The sequence below is a fragment of the Myotis lucifugus genome, unplaced genomic scaffold (assembly GCF_000147115.1).
Source record: "Myotis lucifugus unplaced genomic scaffold, Myoluc2.0 scaffold_160, whole genome shotgun sequence".
Classification (NCBI taxonomy): Eukaryota; Metazoa; Chordata; class Mammalia; order Chiroptera; family Vespertilionidae; genus Myotis; species Myotis lucifugus.
This window is the reverse complement of record NW_005871208.1, coordinates 489,498-511,211: the sequence shown is the minus strand read 5'-3', so window position 1 is coordinate 511,211 and position 21,714 is coordinate 489,498. Positions and strand designations below refer to the sequence as shown.

At 41.0% G+C, this 21,714-nt stretch overlaps 1 protein-coding gene across 1 annotated transcript in view; it reads right to left on the bottom strand.

The window, feature by feature from the left end:
• Positions 1–21,714, bottom strand: part of SCN8A (sodium voltage-gated channel alpha subunit 8) — a 121,298-nt gene that overhangs the window by 80,937 nt on the left and 18,647 nt on the right. The window contains 4 exon segments of the mRNA XM_023759654.1: positions 6,369–6,460; positions 8,259–8,387; positions 9,027–9,116; positions 12,076–12,194. Of these exon segments, the coding sequence (XP_023615422.1) occupies positions 6,369–6,460; positions 8,259–8,387; positions 9,027–9,116; positions 12,076–12,194 (430 nt within the window).

The window sequence follows — 21,714 nt, the reverse complement described above, 5'->3', positions numbered from 1 at the left end:
ATCAGAATACATCTGAGAAGTAAAGGCATTTAGTATGCTAAGAGATAGAAAAGGGAAATAGAAACATGAGAGAGGCAAGAGGCAGGAAGACAAAGTACTTCTGGTATCTGGGGCTTTCTGGCTCTACATTCTGTTTCACTGGCTTCCAAAATCCCAGAACATTCCAGCCCTTAGATTCCTGAAGTACTGCTGTATCCTGCACCCAGAGATGCTCACTAATACACCAACCATACACGGAACTTTTCACTCTCCTGGGGATGGACTTGCACACGCACACACAGCTGGTTTAACACAGCTCTTCTCCATGAACCAGATGTCACTGCTGAAGAAATATGTAAACCTGAGTCCAGAAAAGTGTGAAAAAATTTCTTCAGCTCGGCCAGTGTTGCTCAGTGATTGAGCATTGACCTATGAACCAGGAGGTCACGGTTCCATTCCTAGTCAGGGCACATGCCCATGTTGCGGGCTCGATCTCCAGGGGGGGCGTGCAGGCAGCCGATTCGCTCTCATCATGGATAATTCTATCTCTCTCTCCCTTCCTCTCTGAAATCAATAAAAATGTATTTTTAAAAATTCTTCAAGTGTTTTACTTGAAAATTTAAGGCATAGATCAACTTCTTGGTGGGAGTTCAAGAAGTCTGAAGTAGAAGCTTAGATTGGAAATTGTATTCAACTATTTATACTTCAGAGGGGTTCAGAGAAACAAATCTTAATTAAGCAAGAATAATCTTAACTAAATAACATTAACTAAGGCCATCTAAAAAGTTTATTATCCAAGATTCTCACCCAGTTTGCTAGGAGAAAATTAGAGGAAGGTACAGGAAGAAGAAAGGTGGTGTAGCTTAATGCTTGCAGGTCAAGGTTGGCACTGGATTGCATAGCAATATTAAATATAAACGGTCACTATAGTATACACTGCTCTCAGCCAAGACTTTTTCCTTCCATTAGGGTTGATAATTGCAAACAACCATGTTTGTAGATATCAATGCCAATTTATGGAAATGACGCCATCAATGCATTTCTTAAACTCAAGTCTTGACAGTAGTGGCTGCCATGTACTAGTAAGTGCAGCCAAGCAAAAGTGCTCCCTGAAACCACCAACACAGGCCCCTAAAGGCAAGAAGCTGCTGGTGAATCCCTGACCTGATACGTACGAGAATGGAGGCTGGCACTGTTCTGTCTGTGAAGACAAGCTGTCTTGCTTCTTCCATTGGCTCACACACCAGAACAAGCAAGATACTGACTGAAAATGATTATCCAAAACAGAGCAGAATGCTCCTTCCAATGACTCCTACACAACAGAGTGTGCAACAGCAGCCCTGTGGGGGCAAATTGGACAGCAAGAACTCTTGGAAAGGCTAACATTAACTAGCACTGGGATGTCTGAGCAGAGCAGTTAGTGCATCTACATTTATCATAGATCACGGAAAGACAACTAGACCCAATGTACAGAAAGGTCAGCACCTGAGAAGAAGTCAGACGTTTCATGAATTCTGAGAAGTAGGTGAAGCCACTACAATCCCTCCAACAAACGAACAAGCCTGATGATGTTTAGTCCAGGGAAACCAGCCATGCATACTGGGATCAAAAACTTCCACCGTGGTGATGCCAGATTACAAATACAGTACATTTCTATTTCCTAGTTTGTGGCTCAGGTCTGAAGTAACGTGAGCTAATTATCCTACAAAATTTACATTGGAACAGGCCTCAATAGCAACAACAAGCAGCTGCTCACCCCAGGGGAAAGAAAAGTTCCCCAATCCCCAAGGTCTGGTTTGGCCCAGACAAGTGCGAGGAGTAAATCATGCCGGTCAACTTTCCTGCTGCAGAGTAAATCCTCACAAGGATAGTTCTCGAAGGTTCTTCAGGTCAAGAGTAATTTGGGAGAGATTTGGGGGCCACAGATTTATTTACTTGAGACCAGATTCAAATCACAAAGTCTGACAAAACCTAACTAGCTCTCAAAGGTAGGCCAAGTGGGATTCCCATGTGTCTTCAACGTTTTTCCACTTAGGACACTGTGTTAAAAAACTTTTTTCTTTTTTAATTGATTTCAGAGAGGAATGAGAGGGAGAGAGAGGTAGAAACATCAATGATGAGAGAATCATTAATCGGCTGCCTCCTGCATGCCCCACACTGGGGACCGAACTCACAACCCGGGCATGTGCCCTGACCGGGAATCAAACTGTGATCTCCTGGTTCATAGGTCGACACTCAACCACTGAGCCACACCTGTAGGGCCTCTGTGTTAAACTTTAGTTACCTTTTTTGAGAATGCAATGTGGATAAAGGAGAAATATAAAAGCAACAAGAATATTTTAAGGGACACAATAAGCCTAAACATAGTCTTAAAACACTTTCTATCTCCCTTCACTAGAAATTGGCATATTCATAATGTATACATTTAAAGAAAATGCTTTCTTAAATGCAAATCTGGGGTGAGAAGGAGAAGGCCCATCATTCTCCCTGCTTCTCCCTGCTTCTTCACAGTTAAAAGAGAAAGTAACAAAAATCACAGCAGAGAAATAAAAAACCCGAGAGAAAAGTAACCAAGAAATTGCAACTCTGAAGAGAACAAAATGATATTAAACCAATGTTGACAAGTAGAGAAGTCGAAGTGCTTTGGGGGAGCCATTTAAGTGATGGGAATGAAAAGGAAGTGGTGAGGGAGGCCCTCCTGCCTGGTTTCACTCACGCCAGTAAGTGATGCTCTCTGAGAAAAACACGAGACACCTGCTTTGAGATTTCCACCCTACCATTGGGCCTGCCAGTCCTACGCACAGAGTCAAAGCATGCAGAAGACGAAACTTCTAGCAAAGTCACTAAGAATTTCTGTACGCAGGTCCTCGATAAATATAAACTGAACACTAAGTTTTCAGACATATGACTTTCTACACGGAATACTTAAATATCAAGTTGAATCTGGAAAATTCCAGACCAAAGGAAAAGGGTCTCCTTCTGTGAGTTTTAGCACAGGGTTTGTGTGCATTGTTCTCCAAGTCAAGTCCTCTGAAGCAAAAAGGAAGCATGAATGACACATATCCAAGTCTCGAATTAGCATATAAAAGGGTCAGGATGAGGCTTCGGTCTTTTCTAAGCTAAATCAAAGCTTCTCGTATACAAAAGGCTGGAGCTCACTAATGCACTGCACTCTCCAATCTTCTGGGAGTCCTAGCAGCCCTGACGCACTCAGAATAACTACCAAAGATGCTCAGAGGAAGGACAGCGTCAGCCCCGGGAGCCGGGTGAGTGCTCTGGGAAAGGGAAAACTCTCAGGAAGGGAACTGAGACTTGGAGAGCAGGCCCCAGGTCAGTTCTGTTGTTGATCTCACTTGTTTGTGACAACTCTGGCAAAAACCTATAATCGAACTGGGAACAGGAAAAGGCAAAGAAAGCAGTCATTCCACTGAAGTGTTCCATGACAAAACTTGGTATGAAAAACAATGGTTCTTACTAAGAGAGAACTATATCCCAGCTCTACAACAGTGGAGTTAAAATGACTTAGATTGCCAATCAAGAGGTGGCCCAGGTCTACGGACTCATGCACTGGTGCTCCCACCCTGGGAGGAGACCTGGGTAACAGGCAGGTGGGAAGAGGACCACAGCCTCCATGGGAAAAGGAAAGCAGAGCAGGCGAGTGCAGAATGTTACATGGGATGGCAGCAGTACCTCACGAGGGAGGCATCGCTTACCAAATAAGCACTTCACTCCGGATTTCTCTTACTAACTCTATGTAGAATGTGAAAAAAAGAATTTAGGATTAAAAGTCACACTTTAATTCAAGCATCAATTATATCATTCACTGACAGTGGACTCTTATTGGCTTTATTTTCCTTTAAAAGTTACATTTCATACCAGTTAACCTCCCAAAGCCAGCTCATTTGGGGTGCTTCTAGAAACAAGAATTCAGAAGTCTATTTCAACTGTGAAGCTGACGTCTAAATTTTGATACAAATCCTTTCTTTGGGTTTAGGTTTCTTCTTTATAATAACTGCTACTACTACAATCATTTATGGAGCACTGCTATGCACCAGAAACTGTGTTTATTTATATATATAGTACTGGAGTATTAAGGATGAATAATGTGACATCAGTCAAAAGCTATCTTGCAGTAATGCTGTGGTCAGAAATTAACCATACAGCACAGAAACAGAAGCTAAAAGCTAGACCAGAGATAGCATCTGCTGCCCTAGTTAGTGAACAGAACACAGCTTTCCAATTTAATTCTGGAAGAGAAGTTCTGAGATCACAAGAACATACAGAGACAGATGCCTTGTGGAATACGCTGGGGGAAGTGAGCAGAAACATGGGATCATATTTAAAAAGAGGCCAGAGGAGGAAAGAGACCAAAGGAAAAGTAGAAGAAGTAAAGACATGGTGCTCCAGATGCTTTAAACAAATAAGACAAGGCCTGCCTATGGATCAGGCCACTGCCAATGAGGCTGCCTGGAGGATGAGCTGGGCTTTCCGTCAAAGGGATTTAAAAGGCTAGAAACTAAACCTTGGTAAGTCAGGGAGGGTTTTTTGCCAAGAAGGAAATACTCCAACTGATACCCAAACTCTGTTGATAAGGAGTAAGTTACCACAGCTGAAGACAAAAGAGTTCATTTTCAGTAGGGCTCAATGACTGGCCCACTTCATGGCCCAAATTTATAAATGGAGGAACGGGGGTTGCCTTCCTTGGAGTTCTTGCTGCTACATTCTACATCTGTCCTCTCCAGGATGCAACCTTTGTGTTTCCCTCTGGTACCTCATATTTAGATAATGTTAAAAAGGGGGAAAGAGAAATGTTTCTGAGCCAGCCACAAGGAGAAGAACCATGTGATGCCAGGAATAGGATGCCTTCAAGTCCCTGTTTCTACAAAAGTGCAACGGGAAGTCTGGTCTCTTGCCTGAATACAACCAATCAGCAACAATATAGTCCTGACTTCTGCCATGTTACTGCCAGTGTATCCTAGGCTCACAAGACTAATGAAAATATCTTTCCTACTAGACATCAAGACTGCTCGTTAAAAAGATAGTTCAATATTATCAGGTAGCAAGGATTTAAACTAAATTAAGGCATCTTAACCTGGGGCCCACAGAAGGGTTTCGGGGGGCGGGGGTGTCTGTGAACTTTGATCCGATTCTCAAAAGGATACAAAACCTTCAAGGTTAAGGACTACTGAGTCAGGTCAACCAGGACCAAAAAGTAAAGCAACCTTTTAACCACTCACTGATTCCTTTTCTTTCTTCTCAAATTTCTGTACTTTTTGTTAGCCCATATCTTCAGATGAATTTTATCTTACCTTTGATTTTTTTTAACAGCACCTGCATATGCTTCATTGGGATTTATGTTTGAGAATGGTCTCTGACTATATGTCTACTGGTTCTTATTAATGAAACAGACATAGAAGATGATTATTAAGTAATTATTAAGGTTCAGTTCACTAACTCAAGTTCTTAAATCCTATATAATAAAAGCCTAATATGCTAAGTGTCCGGTCGACCAGTCGGCCGTTCAACCAATCAAAGCGTAATATGCTAATGATATGCTAAGGCTGCTCAACCACTCACTATGACATGCACTGACCACAGGGGGCTGACAGTCGACCGGTCAACCAGTTGCTATGACATGCACTGACCACCAGGGGTTAGCTTGCTGCTGGGGTCCGGCCGATCAGGACTGAGCGAGATGGGCTGGACACGCCCTGGAGCCCTCTCACAGTCCCTCCCCGGCTAGCCAACCTCCCACATTCCTCCCCGGCCCTGATCATGCACCTGTGGGGTCCCTCGGACTGGCCTGCGCCCTCTCACAATCCGGGACCCCTCAGGGGATGTCGGAGAGCCGGTTTTGGTCCGATCCCACAGGCCAGGTCGAGGGCCTCTAGTTTGTCTATAATACTGGACTAGTTAACTGGGTAGGTCTCTTATGTGATTAAATGATCCCATTAACACAGTAACAATAAAAGTGCAATTCTTTGAGTAACATCCCATCAGCAAATCATGCGATAGGAAGCATAGAAATCATAAGCGATGGAATGATGGTGAATGTTAAAATTACTGTAATTCCATGAGGCCAGAAAGCAAATGATTTATATTCAAAGAGATAGCTTAGCTCTGTGACAATTCTCTCAATATTGTGAAATCCAAGTGATTCTTAAGCACGTGCTTTTTGAGAAGCATGGATGGAATGGGGCTGCATGCCTGGCAAGCGCTGTCCGAGAAAGTGCCCAAAGGGCCATTCCAGAGACCGTCTCCAGGTAAACACATGCGGAATGCAAGGCCATATCAAATGTGCTGACACCGGTTGAGAATGTAGTGGACAAAATGAATGGCGGGGGAAGAGAAGATGAGGCAAAGTCAGTCTTGTGTTTAGATTTTCTCACCTGGAATTACAGAGATAGTTTTCAAAGCTCGGAGAACCCTGAATGTTCTCAGCGCTGAGACATTGCCCAGGTCCACAAACTCTGTCACATATCTGCAGTAAGGGAGGTCACACACAGACACAAATGACAAACACAGACACAAACACAAACACCAAAGGAAGAAAACAAAACCACAACAAAACAAAAAGTACAATACGTCACGTCAGGGCCCTAACCCAACACCTAACACCAACCCCGGGCCATCTTACCTGGGATTACCGAAATAGTTTTCAAAGCCCTCAGTACCCTGAAAGTGCGTAGAGCTGAAACATTGCCTAGGTTTACAAACTCTGTTATATACCTGCAGAATCAAACCAAAGTTAACTTGTAATGGTACCACTGGGCGAGGGTGTGAGAATGGGGGGGAAGAAAGGGTCTTACACACAAGCTATGATTTCATTTTTTTTTCCTTGAAAAAGAAAAGTTTCAACATATAAACATTTAAGGAACATTTTTTTTAATTGAGCAAGGAGAATTTAAAAGTATATTTGAAAGAACTGATACAGCCAGGAGATTCCTGGAGCTTTACTCTCTTAATCAGTATTGTGATATGCGGGTCTGAATCAGAAGGGTTACTCTCGGCCAATCACTTGAGGCCAGGAGGTAACAAAGGCTTATGTCGCATGTTTTGTGCACAATTTCTTAGGAAAAGGAGATATATTTCTGTAGCAGGAGCTCCATAAAACCAAGTATACATTAAAATAACTCCTTAGCTGACAATGGCAAAAATGCCTAGATGTCTGTATATATGACTTATCCAAAAGTTGTTTGCATATCTTTGCAGTTATGCCTAAAGATGAAGTTTCAGCCTATGACATACAAAAGCAGGGCTCAGGAAAATCCAGGTCATGAGATCAGAGCAAATATTATACTAAATGCCCATTTTATCACCAGTCCTGTGCCAAGCGAGGACACTTAAATTTCAAATGAACACAAATGTGTTCAGTTTCTTAATGCTGGAAAGCTAGAATTTGCCTTAATATAACAGAAAGTCAAAGTTCCAGTTTCAAATATTCGATGCATATCGTTCACTTACATTTTACAGTGGAAATACATCTTTCTATCTGCTGCTCAGACCCATACATACACTCAATCTCTTACACATCTGCATGCACACACCAGAACTCACATACAACCTAGACAACACCCTTATTCCCTCTACCAAACCATCAAGTGCTTTCTCAACCTGGAAATAAAAACAATAAAGTCTGCTATAACTCTTCTATCATCAGCTCAGTTTCCCAGGCATACATTTTCATTGTCACAACAGAAATTACGAAGAGCACTAGCATACCGATGTGGAGCTACATTGTTCTCTAGCAACAGTTTGAAGTTCTGGTCAGTATTTCTTTAGAAATCAACCAGTTTGGATATATCTTGGCTCATGTTTTGATTCTAAAATGTGCTCTGAAGTCTGTAACATCTGGCTTGCCTCATGAAATTATAGGAAATAAAATATACTCAGGAAACTGATTTTCAATTGAAGATTTGCACCTATAAAATTTCAAGTCTTCACCAAGGCACTCTAGTGATAAATGTGTAAGCCGCGGTCAGTATTATGAGGGGGAAGAAAATATGAGAGAGCATTATTAGGAAATCACTTCCTGCTATCTCTCCCAGCTGTAAAGCCTCTGCTTACCTTCTCCCATATAAACCTGCCGTCACTGCCTGAGCAGAGGCCCTCACAAGCAAGAGTCATAAGCATAAACCCATACGGCCTTACAGAGTTGTCCATTAATTCCTCATACAACTGTGCCCACAAACGCACACTTACACTATCATACAAACACCCAGGAGCACAACCACCCACAATTGCACCCAGAACACCAAAAAAGTAAGCGGAGAACTTACGCCATCATGATGACGCTGAAATCTAACCAGTTCCATGGATCCCGTAAAAAGGTGAAGCCATCTATGCAGAAACCTCTTGCAATGATTTTAACTAGTGACTCAAATGTATAAATCCCTGTGAATGTGTACCTGTCAAAGAAATGGACAGCGTGAGGTCCTTTCTGAACAGCCAGAAACGATACGCGCATCTTTTAAGATAATGTACTTGCCTCGGTGTGGCTTCAACCAACAGAGACAAAACAAAAAGGACATAGCCAATGCAGCAAAATAGAAGCGAGGAAGAGAAAGGGATGCTTACTGGAACACACAAATCAAGAACTTTGGAATGTTGTGCTGGGTCTTGACAGGTATCACACATATGTACCTCTGCACTGCCATCTGTATGTGATCATTTCCAATCAGGGGAGGCAGCCCCAGAGCTATTTTTAACTTTAAACAAGTCAAAATGAAGGGAAAGGTAATATTGGAGAAGAAGGTAGTATTGTCAGGAACTGAGGGTAGGAGATGGTGACGTGGCAGCAAGTCAAAGGCACCAGCCAGCACAGGAAAAGATGGGGGTGAAGGGCAGGAACTTCCAGAGCCTTTCTCTTTTTAGAGTTGACTACTGATAGTTCCTAAATCCTACATTTATGTATCTCACCCCTCTCTGTGAAATAAAAAATAGGCAATTAACTATTTTTCCCCCTGATGGATAAACTGTGGCAAGGCAAGATTCAGTGACTAAAAATGAACTAAACAAGCGGTCAAATAAATAAACGAGCTACTTACTCCACATTCTTCGACCAGTCGGGAGGGTTACTAAAAGTCATGAATACACAGTTGGTCAAAATAGTGCACATAATGATCATGCTAAATACTGTAGAGAAGAGTCAAGGGAGAATGCGCAAAACTGGAGAAGACACAAAGTCTGACCACTTTATTTTTTTCTCAGAAAACAAACACGTTGCACATGGGGTATCATGAGACCTAAACCAGTAACCTGAAAGAAGGCAAAGCACAGAAGAGGAGGAAAAGGTGAGGTGATAATGAAAACTGTGGCCACCACAGAATCCCACGGTGAAACAGCTGACCAGAGAATCATGAATGGACACAACAGAACGTCCACGCGCTTTCAAAAAGGCCGTCCTTATGCCGCTCCTTTGGGATAAAACATTTTCCTCTCTTACCACTTTCACCTCAAGGATGGGATAAGCCCCTAAATACCTTTGTGCACAGTAACCAAAAATCTACCAGTCTGCCAGACTCAAGGTCATCAGGTGAGAAAATAAATTAAATTTAATCTATATTACTCAGTACTCATTTATTGTTAGTTACCTTGCATAACTCATTATTTGAAAATCTACATGTAATTAAGGGTTCACTTACCCCCGAGTCCTCCAAAGGGCTGAACTACTCTTGGGGGGCAAGGCAATAGCCAGTGTGTGCTGAATTTGTCTAAGTTGGGAAACCTGTTGTGACATGTTGGGTAAGGATTTCAAGGGCATCCACACCATCACATGTCTAGAACTAAGCAATGGGCAAATTCACCTGGTCATTCTGGAAGTGCTCAGGAATGTTTGTGGATAGCAAAGTACTTAGTTGCCATTTCAGTTTCATTCACAACCTTTCTCGGCCCTTTCTGTTCTTGTCTACTGAGAAAAATCAAACTGCTTTAGGTCAGGAGTTACTCAAACACAAACTGTCACTTTAACAAGCACAGAAGCTGCATCTCATTTGTTGCTAATTCACTCTTTCTTGCTAATGGCATTCACCGTCTTCATTCTAAAGGGTGTCCCAAAATTCACGCAAGAAGTAATTTTGATAGAAAATACAGGTTTATAATTAAAAATTGTAAATTTTTTATTGATTCATAAAGTATACAGTATAGGGTTATGTATGGAATAGCATATCGGGTAAATGGCCTCCACAGCTTTGCTGGCACATACGCACTCTTTTGTTGAAATTTTCCATGACTGTTTTGAATTTCCTTGATACAGCGCTCAATTTCCTCCTTCAAGGCGTGGGTGGTCGTGGGCTTGTTGGCATAAACCTTAGACTTCAAAAAACCTCAAAGAAAAAAGTCCAACGGCGTTACATCGATGATCTGGGTGGCCAATTCTGATCACCAAAACGGGAAATTACACGACCAGGAAATGACTCATGCAGTAATTGAATTGTTTCTCGGGCTGTATGGCATGTGGCACCGTCTTGTTGAAACCACATGTCGTCCACATCCATATCTTGCAATTTAGGCACAAAAAACTGGATTATCATGTCGCGATAGCGAGCACCATTAAATTCAAATCTTGAGTGAATTTTGGGACACCCTTTACTAGTGAGGTTTTAAAAAGAAAACATACTTTGTATAGCTGGATTTTCTTCACTACAACTGGATTTCCCCCCAGGGAATAATAACATGTTCTGGTTAGGAGAGAAAAAACACTCCCCATCTCCTGATAATAAAAAGGGAAGACGTACTAGTATTGTGATTTGTTTATGTATTTGTAAGCCTTCAGATTTCAGAACTATGTTGCTTATAAACCACATGTTGCTCATATGCCTGTGTTCTTGCCTGTGAGGGCCTCTTGTTCAGGCAACGACAGCAGGTTTATATGGGAGAAGGTAAGCAGCGGCGTTACAGCTGGGAGAGAAAGTGGGAAGTGATTTCCTAATAACACTCTCTCATGTTTTCTTCCCCCTCATAACACTGACGAAGGTTTGCACATTTATCACTAGGGTGCCTCGGTGAAGATTTGACATTTCATAGGTGCAAATCTTAAACTGAAAATCAGGTTCCTGGGTATATTTTAGAACCAGGTTGCTAAATTCTTGCAAGTTAATAAAATGTGGTGAGAGCTTGGCAAACCAATTTGCCAAGTTGCAACTGCTCGTTTCCTCATCCTAACTGGAGGATACAATACGCTTTGCAGCATGGGACTAAATCCTGTCATATTAAATACCAACCATGAGCGTGTCAAGTCACTATACAAAGTTGCTGCACCCATCACGTCATTTTTTTGTCATATGAGCTCCTATATTAATAAGATGTAAAAGTCAGGCCACATGAATAAACTGGCAATTTCTGTTTCAGGGGAGTAAAAATACCAGAAAAGATTCCTATCAATCCTGCATCTAAATCTAAACCTCTGTACCAGGGCCATTTAACTTGAGAAACTATTTCAGATACTTTCTAAGCTCACTGTTCAAAAACTAAAAAATAGTCAAGGCAGACCTCTAAAGCATTCATTCAACTATTTGTAAGTAGCTTTTAAAATATTCTAATATTGGACTTTAATACATTAAAAACCTGAATAATCTGCTTCAGGATGAAATTACTAAAGTCTGAGCACTTTAAAAAGTAAGATTTTAGTAAAAGATTACTATTTAATTTGTCCTTCTAAATCAGGGGTGGGGAACCTTTCTTCTGCCAAGGGTCATTTGGATATTTATAGCACATTCACGGGCTGTACAAAATTATCAGCTTAAAAATTAGCCTGCTATATTTAAGCCAAACATTTCATTAACTCACCCCTAATGCCTCAGCAGGGCCAGGACAGATGATTTCGAGGGCCTCATACAGCCCTCGGGCCGGACATCTCCCACCCCATGCTCTAAATGATACCAACACCATTCCAGGGTCATCCTAAGAAAAAAAGAATTTGCTGAAGCTCACCGTTCAGAATTTGGCAGAAATTCCCTTCTAAACCTCTGATTGGTGGGACAGTCAATGACACTATTGATAAAATACTTAACATATAACTCAGTTGTCACAATTCACAAACTTGTACCAGAGACCATGCAATTGCTACCCTCACTCCACATTTGTAGAAAAGGATATGAATGTATCAAAATTTTAATAGCTATTCTTCTTATCAGGTTAAAAGGACTTAAAATATACAAGGCAGGCGTGGCACTAAATCTGAAGAGAGTTTTCCCTCTGTTTAATACTACAAAGGTCTGTGGAGAAAGAAAAAGAGAAATTATTAAAGCATTGGAATTAATCACCACACAAAACAACATTTTTTAAAGCAAGAAGTAATTCAAATGTACTTATAATTTTTACTTCCCAATTTGGTTTCTAAGGCAAGAAACCTTAAGGCAATACCTCTCTTTCCCTAATCTCCACCCCGCCCCCCAAGCTCTGCCCCAGATTATATTACAAATAGATGGCACTATTTTAGCAGTTTTACAGAACAAATGTCTCAGAAGCAAGACATCTGAACTATATACCTAAGCTGTCTATGCCAGCTCTGAACAAGATACTGAAGTTCATTAATTTAGGATTCACTGAGTGCCTACTATGTGCCAGGCAATGTCGTAGGTGCTTGGGAAATACCAGTGAACCAGGCTACCTTGGCTGGGAAGCTTATATTCCAAAGGGGAAGACAAACAATAAATAAAAAACATAACAAAAAAGTAAATTATATTGAATGTGATATGCAATGGAAAAAAGAGAAAGGTTGGGGAAAGGGAGATCAAGAATGCTGGGATAAGAAGGGTGAATGTGGAGGTGATGGTTTTAAAGGAGGTGGTCAGGGTAAGCCAACTGAGACGAAAGATTGGAGAAAAGACTTGAAGGAAGTGACCAACATTTACCTACCAAGTCTGCTCTATCTGGCTTTTAAGAGCCTCCATTATCAGCCTTGTCAAAACCACTCAACCACATTTCTCTGTATGAATTTTCCTGTCTTGCCAAACTAGTTCATGTTACAAATTCAGGAGTTTGGCCTTTGCTCACATTGCTCATCGTACCCATAATGCCTTTTCTTACATCACTAATTCAATTCAATTAAAATGTTCTTGAGCATCTATTTTGTGCCGACCATTGTGCTAGGATCCAGGGATACAAAATTGAATAAACTGTACTTTTAGGAAAGACGTATGTGTGAACTGGTAATTATGATGCAGGGTAAATACAAAGTTCAATAACAAAAATATGCCTAATGTATGACAAGCAGCAGAAGAAAGAGATTTTACCCCCTTGGATGGGAAAAGACAAGGAGAAGAGTGAGCTGAGACATGTTCACAAAGGAAGGTAACTAACATTTGGAAGGTAAATAATATTTAAAAGGATAAGTAGAGATGAAGAGAGATTAATTGGTCAGATATAGGGGGAAGGAATGACAAGGAACAGGAGTAGCATAGGATGTACAAAGGCACCCTAGCATCTAACTGCGGGTTGTTTTCAGGGAATTGACAAGTAATTCAGTGTGATGGAAGATAAAATAGAGAAGGGGAGAGCAGACTGTGAAGCTGAAGAGAGATGCAGGAACCTACTGGACTATGAGGACCTAAGGAGACAGGCCAATACACACCCCTAGCATTTCACTGTGTGAGTGAAAGAGCAAATGGTCAAATGCTAGACATTTTAGATAGTGTTTTTTATGTAAAGCAATACATGTACACATTTTTTTAAAAAGGACAGAAGACTAAAAGTTCCCATCTCCCCTAGAAACTAGAAACACCAATCAGAAAGGACATATGCACCCCTATGTTCATAGCAGCACAATTCACCATAGCTAAGATTTGGAAACAGCCTAAGTGCCCATTAGTAGATGAGTGGATTAAAAAACTGTGGTACATCTACACAATGGAATACTATGCTGCGGTAAAAAAGGAGTTCTTACCATTTGCAACAGCATGGATGGACCTGGAGAGCATTATGCTAAGTGAAATAAGCCAGTCAGAGAAAGATAAATATCACATGATCTCACTCATTTATGGAATATAATGAACAACATAAACTGATGAACAAAAATAGATCCAGGGATAGAGAAGCATCGATCAGACTGTCAAACCTCAGAGGGAAGGTAGGGGAGGGTGGGGGTAAGGGGGAGAGATCAACCAAAGGACTTGTATGCAAGCATATAGGCCTAACCAATGGACACAGACAACAGGGGGGTGAAGGCATGAGTGGGTGAAGGGGGGTAACGTGGGGATAAGGACACATACGTAATAACTTAATCAATAAAAAAAGTTCCCATCTCATTACTCAATGATAACCTTTGTTACTTGTATATCTTTTCAAAACTTTTCTTTATAAATATAAGCACCCAGATATAGCCTTAAAAAGACTTCCCTCTCTCCTTCCAATAGGATTATACTATAAATACCCTTCTGTACCTTACATTAAAAAACAAACTCCCACAAAGGAAAGTCCGGGACCAACCAGATGGCTTCACTAATAAATTCTATCAAATGTTTAAAGAAGAAAAGTAATGCCAATCCTTCATAAACTATTCCAAAAAGTAGAAGAGAAGGGCACCCTTCCCAGCTCATTCTATAAGGAGAGTATTACCTTGATACAAAACTGACAGAAATGACAAGAAATGAAAACTATAGACTAATATCCTTTATAAATATAGATGCTAAAAGCCTCAACAAAATATCAGCAAACTGAATCCAGCAACATATATGAGGATTATATACCATGACCATGTGGTATTTACCTCAGAAATATAAAGATGTTATAACATATGAAAATCAATCAATGTAATAATGTTAATAAAATAAAGGACAATAACCACACGATCGTCTCAATAGAAGCAGAAAAAAACATTTGACAAATGTTCTTTCATAATAAACACACTCACCTAAAGAGAACTAGAAGGGAATTTCCTTAACTTAATAAAGGGCATCTACAAAAAATCCACAGCCAGCGTCATACTTAATAGTAAAAACCTGAAAGCTTTCTCCCTAAGATCAGGAATAAGACAAGGACGTCCACTTTCTCCACTTCTATTCAACATTATAAAACGGATGTTCTAGAGAAGGCAATTGAGCAAGTAAAACCATTTCTAGTTCAGATGAAACAATCTTGCATACAGAAAACCCTAAGGAATATGTACACACAAAACTATTAGAGCTCATAAGCAAGTTCAACAAGGTCTTAAGGTACCAGATCAATATGGAAAAATCAGTTGTATTTTTATATATCAGCAATAAACAACCCCCAAATTAAGAAAACTCCATTTATAATAGCATCCAAATAAATAAAATACCTAGGAATAAATTTAACAAAAAGAAGTATGATTTGACACAGAAAAACATAAAACGTAATTAAAAGGAATTAAGACCTAAGTAAATAGGAAGACATCTTTTTCTCATGGATTAGAAGACTTATTATTAAGATGACAATATTCCCCTAAATGATCTACAAATTCCATGCACTTTTTATCAAAATTTCACCTGCCATTTTGGGCAGAAATTAACAGGCTGATCATAAAATTTCATATAGAAATGTAAGGGAACCGGAACAGTCAAAATAGTCTTAAAAAGTATGAACAAAGTTGAGGACTCACACTGCCCTATTTCAAAGCTTATTACAAAGCTATAGTATTCAAGACTAGTATGAACATAAGGATAGCCATATAGATCAATAGAATAGAATTGAGAGTCCAAAAATAAACCCTTATATTTATAGTCAATTGAATTTTTGACAAGAATGCCAAGACAACTCAAAGGAGAAAGAATAGTCTCTTCAACAAATGGACAACTAGGTAACCACATGCAAAAGAATGAATTTGGACCTCATACCCTATACAAAAATTAACTAAAATGGATCAACGACCTAAATAAATGTAAGAGCTAAAACTATAAAACTATTAGAAGAAAACAGAAGGTGATTAGACAAGTGTCAGAGATGTGACACCTAAAGCACAAGCAACCAAAGAAAAAAAACAGATAAATTGCACTTCATCAAACTTCAAAACTATTGTGCAATAAATGACACAATCAAGAAAGTGAAAAGACGCCCCACAGAATGGGAGAAAATATTTGCAAATTATGTATCTAATAATGGTCTAGCAGCCAGAATAAAGAACTCTTATAACTCAACAGTAAAAAAGACAAATAATCTGATTTAGAAAGGGGCAAAGGATTTGAACAGACATTTCTACAAATCAGTTAATACACAGCAAATAAACATATGAAAAAATGGTCAACATAATTAGTCATTAGGGAAATGCAAATAAAATGACTGCCTCCTGCACGCCCCCCAGTGGGGACGTGCCCACAACCAAGGTACATGCCCCTGACCGGAATCGAACCCGGGACCCCTGAGTCCGCAGGCCGACGCTCTATCCACTGAGCCAAACCGGTTCGGCTGAACAGACATTTCTACAAATCAGTTAATACACAGCAAATAAACATATGAAAAAATGGTCAATATAATTAGTCATTAGGGAAATGCAAATAAAATGACAATGAAATACTATTTCACACCCACTAGGATGGTTATAATTGTTTTTTAAAATGGAAATTAACAAGTACTGTCAGGGATGTGAAGAACTTAGAGCCCTTACCAGTGGTTCTCAACCTTCTGGCCCTTTAAATACAGTTCCTCATGTTGTGACCCAACCATAAAATTATTTTCGTTGCTACTTCATAACTGTAATGTTGCTACTGTTATGAATCGTAATGTAAATATCTGATATGCAGGATGGTCTTAGGCGACCCCTGTGAAAGGGTCGTTCGACCGCCAAAGGGGTCTCGACCCACAGGTTGAGAACCGCTGCCTTATACACTACTGAAAGGAATGTAAACTGGTGCAGCCACTTTGGAAAACAGTTTGGCAGTTCCTTCCTCAAAAGTTAAACACAGAGCTACGTATGACTCAGCAATCCTACTCCTAGGTGTATACTCAGGAGAACTGAAAGCAGGTGTTCACGCTAAAACTTATACATAAATATTCATAAAAGCATTATTCAGAATACTTCAAAAGTGGAAATAACCCAAATGTCTGTCAACTGACAAATGGATAAACCAAATGCAGTATCTATATATATAAAAGGCTAAGCGACCGTCCAACCGGGTGGTAGGTATGATGCACACTGACCACCAGGGGGCAGATGCTCAACCCAGGAGCTGCTGAGCTGCGGTGACTTGGCAGCAGCAGTTCTCCAGTGATGCACCCAGAACCAGAGAGGAGGGAGCCCAACTGAGAACCACCCTCTTGCAATCCAGGACCCCTCGGGGGATGTTAAAGATCCAGTTTTGGCCCAATCCCTGCAGGCCAGGCCGAGGGACCCCACCTGCTGAAAGGACCCCACTCACTCCACAGAAGACCTTCGAGCCACTGCGCCACCCCAGGTGCGGCTGGCTGGGGAGGGACTGTGGGAGGTTGGCTCTAGGGCATGTCCAGCCCGTCTTGCCCAGTCCCACCCCACCAGCCACCTTCTAATTAATTTCCTTTCAATGTGCACTAATCCGTGCACTGGGGCACTAGTATATATATAATGGAATATGATTCAGTCTTTAAAAGGAATGAAGTTCTGATATATGTTATAACGTATGCTAAGTGAAATAAACCAGACACAAAAGGACAAATACTATGTGATTCCATTGATATGAAGTAGGTAGAATTGGCAAATTCATAGAGACAGAAAGTAGAAGAGAGTTTGCCAAGGGCTAGGGGGCAGGGGGAACAGAGAATTTCTGTTAAATGGGTACAGAGTTTCTGTTTGGGATAATGAAAAAGTTCTGGAAATGAACAGTGGTGATAGTTGTACAACATGGTGATATATTTGATACCAGTGAATTGTGCACTTAAAAATGGTAAATTTTTCCCAGCCAATGTGGCTCAGTTGGTCGAGCATCATCCCATGCAACAAAGGGCTGCAGGCTCAATTTATACCCGGCAAGGTAGACTGAGGTCCTACTTTTTCTGTTTAAATCATCACCTGAGGACATGCTTAGAGAGAGGGAGGTAGCGGGAGATATATCAATGTGAGAGAGAAACGTTGATCGGTTGCCTTCCGCATGCTTCCTGGCTGGGAATCAAACTCGCAACCCAGGTATGTGCCCTGCCAGGGAATCGAACCTGCAACCTTTTGGTGCACAGGACAACGTTCAACAATTGAGCCACTCTGGCCGGGCTGAGTTCCCACTTTTTAAATGATATTTTAAATATTTCCAAGTATTCTGAGCTCTCCCTTTTCTGAACTCATTGTACTCGGAGTTTGTGTCTTTCATTACTCTTCAAGCTTTTGTTTTTTTTACCTTCCTTCTACCCAGGAAACTAGGTTTTAAGCTCTTACAGGGCAGGGACCAATCTCACCTTTCGTCCCACAGTTCAATACAACACGCAACCTATGAGCTCCCAATAAACAGTTGCTGGCAGATTAAAAAAACATAAAACTCCTTTCCTCTCATCTTCTATTCCTTCTCAATCTGGCAGAGTCATGCCATCCTCTCCCTCACAGAAAAGCAGTGCTGGCATTGAGCCTTATACATTCTGAAAACGCTCAATGTGCCATCCCTATGGTGGGTCTGCTGCAGGGGAAGCGCAATCCTATAAGCAGGAGGAGAGAACAGACCTGGGGTTAGGTTAAAGTTTAACCTAAAGTTTAACCGTTAAACCAAGGGCTGTTTTTCTTGCCTCTTCCACACGTTGGCTTCCCAGAGAAACAAGGAGCCCAGGACTTTCCCGAAATCCCCTCTCGGAAGTACTTGTACTCCCCTGTGTTTCTATAGCAACTCCCTGTATGAAAATGGCAAGCTTTTAAAATAACCTCTTCATAATATTCCTGTGAAGTATGGGTACAGGGGGGATTATTATCCTCTATGCCTTTTACAAAAGCTCAGGAGAGGGACACCACCTCTCAAAGGTCACGCAGCAAAAAGCAGGACATTATGCCAAGTTTAAAGCCTCTACAGCTTCTACCGTGCCAGACTGAGAGGCAATTTAGTGGCAATATTGGCAGAGAATAAAGCTGGTGAGGGGGATGGATTCTCTGGTGAATGAGAAATTTGAGCCCCTGGGGTCCACTACATAAAAGCCTAAGCAACAATGAAAGCACTGGCCCGTGTCCCAGGATCAAAAAGCCATCAGACCTCTGCAAAATCACCAACCGGCCTTAGGAGACAGGCAACAAGATTTAACAGGTAATCTACTGTGCACTTTCTGTTTCTCTTGTCTTTTAGTGTGGTCGTGATGGAAAGACAGGCCTAGAGGTACCAATGAGGGTATTTCCTGTCACAGAATCAGGGCCTGCACAGTGCCTGGCATAGAGCAGGTGCCCAGTAAGTGCTGATTGGTTAATGCACAAATGCTGTATGTCTAGGTGAGGAAAGAGAAGGAGAAGAAAAAGAAAAGGAAGACATTAGGAAATTAACATTGTTAGACCTTGGTTGAAGAAAAAAAAAAAAACCAAGTAGGAGGTAGCAAGGATTCTGAATCAGTACAGTGTTGAGTTGGTAAGAAGGGGATCGATGATCCTGAGGGAAACTAGGTTATGTTTAGTGAATTACAAAACTATGGTTTTGTAAATATAAAGGCTTTATTAAGGACATTTTATGTGGAAAGTAGAGACTTCATAATTAATTTAGGTACTGGATATTGCACATAGAATAAAAATAGTTTATCATCATTCCTTTCCAATTATTTATATCTAGTATCTCTGTCAAGTATAAAAACAGATCTCTTTCTATTCAGACAAATAGACATCTATCTAGTACATACTACACCTCCTGAAAAAAGGTAAATCCTCTATACTTAAAATAGCAAGTTGCATCACAATAAAACATATATCCTTGTTAAAAGAATTAGATTTGCATATACTTACTTATATGTAATTTTTCATAACTGAATCTTTTGCATAAAGCAAGATGGTATTTGAACCAACACAAATACTTAAAGCTTAGGAATCTCCCTTTTTTAAAAAAAAATATGTTTTATTGATTTTTTACAGAGAGGAAGGGAGAGGGATAGAGAGCCAGAAACATCGATGAGAGAGAAACATCGATCAGCTGCCTCCTGCACACCCCTCACTGGGGATGTGCCCGCAACCAAGGTACATGCCCTTGACTGGAATCAAACCTGGGACCCTTCAGTCCGCAGGCCGATGCTCTATCCACTGAGCCAAAATGGTCAGGGCAGGAATCTCCCTTTTTAATGCTGGTGCTTGCTGGCTTGTATGAGAGATAGAATAGTATAAATCAGGGATCAGCAAACTTCTTTTGTAAAGGGCCAGATAGTAAATATTATAGGCTCTGTAGGCCATACAGTCTCTGTTACAACAACTCAACCTTGCCACTGTAGTGCAAAAGTAACCACAGACAACATGTAAACAAATAAGAGTGGCTGTGTTCCAGTAAAACAAGAAATGGACAAGAAAATTTTAATTTCATATATTTTTCATGGATCAGAAAATATTATTCTTTTGAATTTTCCCCAACCATTTAAAATTGCAACCCCCTCCCCCGCTAGCTGGTTTGGCTTAGTGGATAGAGCTTCAGCCTGCAGATTGAAGGGTCCCAGGTTCAATTCTGGTCAAGGGCACATGCCCAGGTTGCAGGCTCGATCCCCAGTGTGGGGCATGCAGGAGGCAGCCAATCAATGATTCTCTCATCATTGGTGTTTCTATCTCTCTCTCCCTCTCCTTTCCTCTCTGAAACCAATAAAAATATATTTTAAAAATAAAATAAAAAATAAAACAAAAATGCAAAAACCTTCTTAGCTCATGGGCCATACAAAAATAAATGGCAGCGCTGATCTGGCCCATGGGTCAGAGTTGGCTGATCCTTGGTATACACTAATACTAGTTCCTGACCTAGGTCAGACTAGCTGCATTAAGAATGATCTGAGTAGCCTTTTTTTTTAAAAAAAAAAATGCAGATTCACGCCCTTGCCACGGTGGCTCAGTTGGTTGGAACGTCATCCCATGCACCAGAAGGTCAGGGCACATACCTAAGTTGTGAGTTCAATTCATGGTCCACATGGGCACGGGAGGCAACTGATCGATGTATCTCTCTTACATCAATGTTTCTCTCTCTCGCCCTTCCTAAAATCAATTTTTAAAAAATGCAGATTCACATGGCCCACTCCAGAGGTTCTGATTAAATCAGCTGCAGAGAAATCTGTGCTCACCAGGATCTGGGAACCACCAGCTCATCTCTCAGGTCACGCTGTCCTGAAACACTGGGGCTCTCCGTCACCTGCCTCTACTAGCTGTGCGGCCAGGGTGAGCCACTGCCTCTCTCTGGATCTCACTTTCCACACTGATAAAATGAGAGAGAGGGCTGCCTGCTGGGTGTGCCCAGGTCTTTTCCAGCTCTGACATCTATGATTTAGAAGATACATAGAAGCATCCCAGATTAAGTGCAACAAAGCAGCAAGCCACACTTTTGAGGAGAAAGCCTGTTATTACTTATCCTTTCACATCACATCACGGTAGAACTCTCCTGAATTGGTGATTTTGCTTCCTGCCAAGTCCAGGGTCAACAGTGTCCAATACTATCCTGACAACTATACTTACTGTGGGCAGGGGCAGCATGGAGCAGGCCCATGGCAGGCTGTGCCCTAAGCTGCGTCTTCCTGACCTATTTCCCCTATTTTTATCTCAGCAGAACAGTGAACATGGTAGAGAGAATGAATAGGGATGATTGGTGATGGGCTGACTTTTAAAAATAAAACATGAAAGAATTTTTAAGCCATATACATAGGTGATTAAATCTCCATAATCATCGTTAAACTGCT